This window comes from Lepidothrix coronata, unplaced genomic scaffold, assembly GCF_001604755.1.
Source record: "Lepidothrix coronata isolate B3197 unplaced genomic scaffold, Lepidothrix_coronata-1.0 Scaffold108, whole genome shotgun sequence".
NCBI lineage: Eukaryota > Metazoa > Chordata > Aves > Passeriformes > Pipridae > Lepidothrix > Lepidothrix coronata.
This window is the reverse complement of record NW_016690288.1, coordinates 789,978-793,304: the sequence shown is the minus strand read 5'-3', so window position 1 is coordinate 793,304 and position 3,327 is coordinate 789,978. Positions and strand designations below refer to the sequence as shown.

Sequence of the window (3,327 nt, the reverse complement as noted above, 5' to 3'; positions counted from 1 at the left end):
AGTGTAGGCTCTACCTTGGCTCTGTGTTTGCATTGGGGTGTCCAGTGGCAGGGACAGTGTGCTCAGGGAGCATCCTGGAGCGCCCTGGGATAGTGGGGCAAGGATGCCCAGAGAAGCTGTGGCTGCCCCATCCCTGGAAATGTTCAAGGTCAGGCTGGAAGGAGCACATGGAATCCCAGAATGGTTTGGGTTGGGAGTGACATTAAAACTCATCCCATTCCACCCCTTGCCATGGGCAGGGACACCTTCCACTAGCCCAGGTTGCTCCAACCTGGCCTGGGACACTTCCAGGGTTGGGGCAGCCACAGGTTCTCTGGGCATCCTTGCCCCACTATCCCAGGGTGCTCCAGGATGCTCCCTGAGCACACTGTCCCTGCCACTGGACACCCCAATGCAAACACAGAGCCAAGGTAGAGCCTACACTGGATTTGTTCCTGCCTTCCTCAAAATGCAAAGGGAGTGAGACAAAAGGCAGGAGATCCAGCACTGAGCTTCCTTCCCAAAAGCCATCCAGATGGAAGTATCCATGCCAGAAGTGTAATGGAGCTGGGGAAGGGGCTGGAGCAGCAGGAGCAGCTGAGGGAGCTGGGGGGGCTCAGCCTGGAGAAAAGGAGGCTCAGGGGGGACCTTCTGGCTCTGCAACCCCCTGACAGGAGGGGGGAGCCGGGGGAAGGTCGGGGTCTGCTCCCAGGGAACAAGGGACAGGAGGAGAGGGAACGGCCTCCAGCTGTGCCAGGGGAGGGTCAGGTTGGATATTGGGAAAATTTCTTCATGGAAAGGGCTGTCCAGCCCTGGCCCAGCTGCCCAGGGCAGTGGTGGAGTCCCCACCCCTGGAGGGATTCAGGAGCTGTGTGGATGTGGCACTGGGGGACGTGGGTGGCCCTGGCAGCGCCGGGTTGGACACAACGATCTAAGAGGGCTTTTCCAACCTAAACCATTCCACGAAAACTCTGGAGAACAAACACGTCAGAACCAGGCAGTCGTGCAGCACTTCCCAGGAGAAGCAGCAGTGGCTGGAATCCCCCCTGGCCCAGGGATGCTCACCTTGGTGTGGGCCAGCAGCAGGCAGTTGGAGTGCTCGTGCTCGCAGGCGATCTCGTAGTCGGGCAGGAGCTCGGCCAGGTCCTGCACAAACCCCACCACCTCCTCGTGCCAGGGCACGTTGGCCATGGTGAGGCTGCTGGCAGAGCTTTCTCCACAGTAGGTCACACCCTGAGGAGAGACATGGAAACCATCAGGAGTCAGGTTAACTCCTCCCGAGCTCCGGGCGGTGCTGGCACGTCTGGAATGTCTGGGTTGGTCCCCCCTTCGCAAGGTCACAAAGTTGGAGATGGCAGCAAAGCTCCATCTCTCCCTCAGTGACACACCCCTGTGCCCAGGTGTCCCTGGCAGCAAAACACAGGGTAGTGTTTATCCTGGAAAGCAGCCTGAGAAGGATTCCAAGGGGGGATGGTCCTGAGTGCCCGAGGGACCTTCCAGAAGGTCACTTGGGTTTGAAACACGACATCTCTGGAATAAAGTCTCATGGACATCCAGTGTGACAGGTCACTGTGCCACTCCTGGAGATCCTGTCCCCTGTNATCCAAAGCTCTCCAGGGTTAAGTGGGACACATTTCAATCCCTGAGCCTCCCTGAGTCCTCAAGCTCCTCTCCTGCACCCCCAGACACGTGTTCAGGCACAAGGAAGCAGGGAAAAACAAGGGATGTGTGTGTGGGAAGAGACTTGGAAGCTCAGTGGGAGATTTTGAAGACACTGAAGAACCCCCCAAATATTCCCCAGCTCCAACCCCAGGGTCACCTCTTCACTCCAGGGAGAAGAAAACAACACCAGCCCTACAAACTGCAGTTTCCTCTCCCTTAAATCCCTTTTTTCCCCCTAAATCCCTGGCCCTAGGAGACTCCAGAGCTTAAGTCCTAAACTATCATTCATCACACAAGCAGGTGCCAATCAATGACTCTCCATCAATCAAGGCAGGATGAATTATTTCTGACGTTCCCAGACTCTTTTCCTGCAGGCTGTCATTCCACATTGATGTTCAAAGGATGACGAGCATTGTTTGAACACCCCCAAAACTCCGAACACAGGGAAAGAATAATCCCATTTCTTAATGATTTTTATTACAGCCTTCCTGCAACTCCTTAATTTTTTAAAGAGCCCTTTGATTTTGCCCTTCCTGGCTCCGGCCTGATCATTCCCAGGGCACAGGTTTGCTGCAAATAATAAGACACTGACAAATTTTATTCTCCACTAGAGCCTGAAATGCAAAAATTAAAACCTAATCGAAATAAATCTATTTTTTATTAGTTATTTTAGTACTGGGGACAGATTGCTTCCCAAAGACACCCTCTGCTAATGGCTCTGGAAGGCAAAGCAGCTGCTGAATTCCTCCTGGGCAGGTACCAATTCATTCTTGTTACTAAGTGGTGTTACTTAAATTATGCATCAATAGGGTCGGTGCAATCTGTTTGTTTTTCCTTCCCCTGGACCTTAGAATGGAAAAGAATATTTGGATTTCTCAGGCACAGTTGCCGGTGGCAACAACCAGGAGCGAGGCTGTAAATAAAAAGCAAATTTTAGGGGGCTTGAAACAGAACTAGTGCCAGGTATCCTGGTTTTCTCTGCTCCCGTAAAAATAAGGACAGTTTGGGAACTGTGCAGAGGTTTTCAACAAGGAGATTCTGACAATTATCAAACGTGGTTTCAGAGTGAAAGGGAGTAGGGGTAGAGGGATACTGGGAAGGAATTGTTCCCTGTTCAGGTGGGAGGCCCTGGCACAGGTTGCCCAGAGAAGCTGTGGCTGCCCCATCCCTGGGAGTGTCCAAGGCCAGGTTGGAGCAACCTGGGTGTTGGAAGGTCCCTGCCCATGGCAGGGGGTGGAATGAGATGGTCTTTAAGGCCCCCTCCAACCCAAACCATTCCAGGATTCTACAATTCCATCAGCTGCCCGGCTCACACATGTTTTTATTGCCTTTCTATTAATCTTTTCTGAAGGTCAGAAAATAAAACAGCACTTGATGCTTTTTCATCTCCTGCATACTTTAAAAAGAATTATTATTCTTTTGGCATTTCACTCTTATTTCATTTCATTTCCCTTCCCTACTTGAGGGGGGCCTGTAAGAGAGAAGGGACAAATTTTTAGCAGGGCCTGTTGTGACAGGACAAGGGGTGGTGGCTTTAAGGAGGGTCAATTTACACTGGAAATAAGAAGAGTTTATAAATAAGAGGGTGGGAAGGCCCTGGCTCAGGGTGTCCAGAGAAGCTGTGGCTGCCCCATCCCTGGAAATGTTCAAGGTCAGGCTGGAAGGAGCACATGGAATCCCAGAATG

General features: G+C 52.2%; 1 protein-coding gene across 1 annotated transcript in view; it reads right to left on the bottom strand.

The window, feature by feature from the left end:
• The window catches only part of LOC108501827 (S-adenosyl-L-methionine-dependent tRNA 4-demethylwyosine synthase-like), a 103,395-nt gene that overhangs the window by 8,074 nt on the left and 91,994 nt on the right, over window positions 1–3,327 (bottom strand). Inside the window, 1 exon segment of the mRNA XM_017824074.1 lies at window positions 1,045–1,212. Coding sequence (XP_017679563.1) covers window positions 1,045–1,212 — 168 coding nt within the window.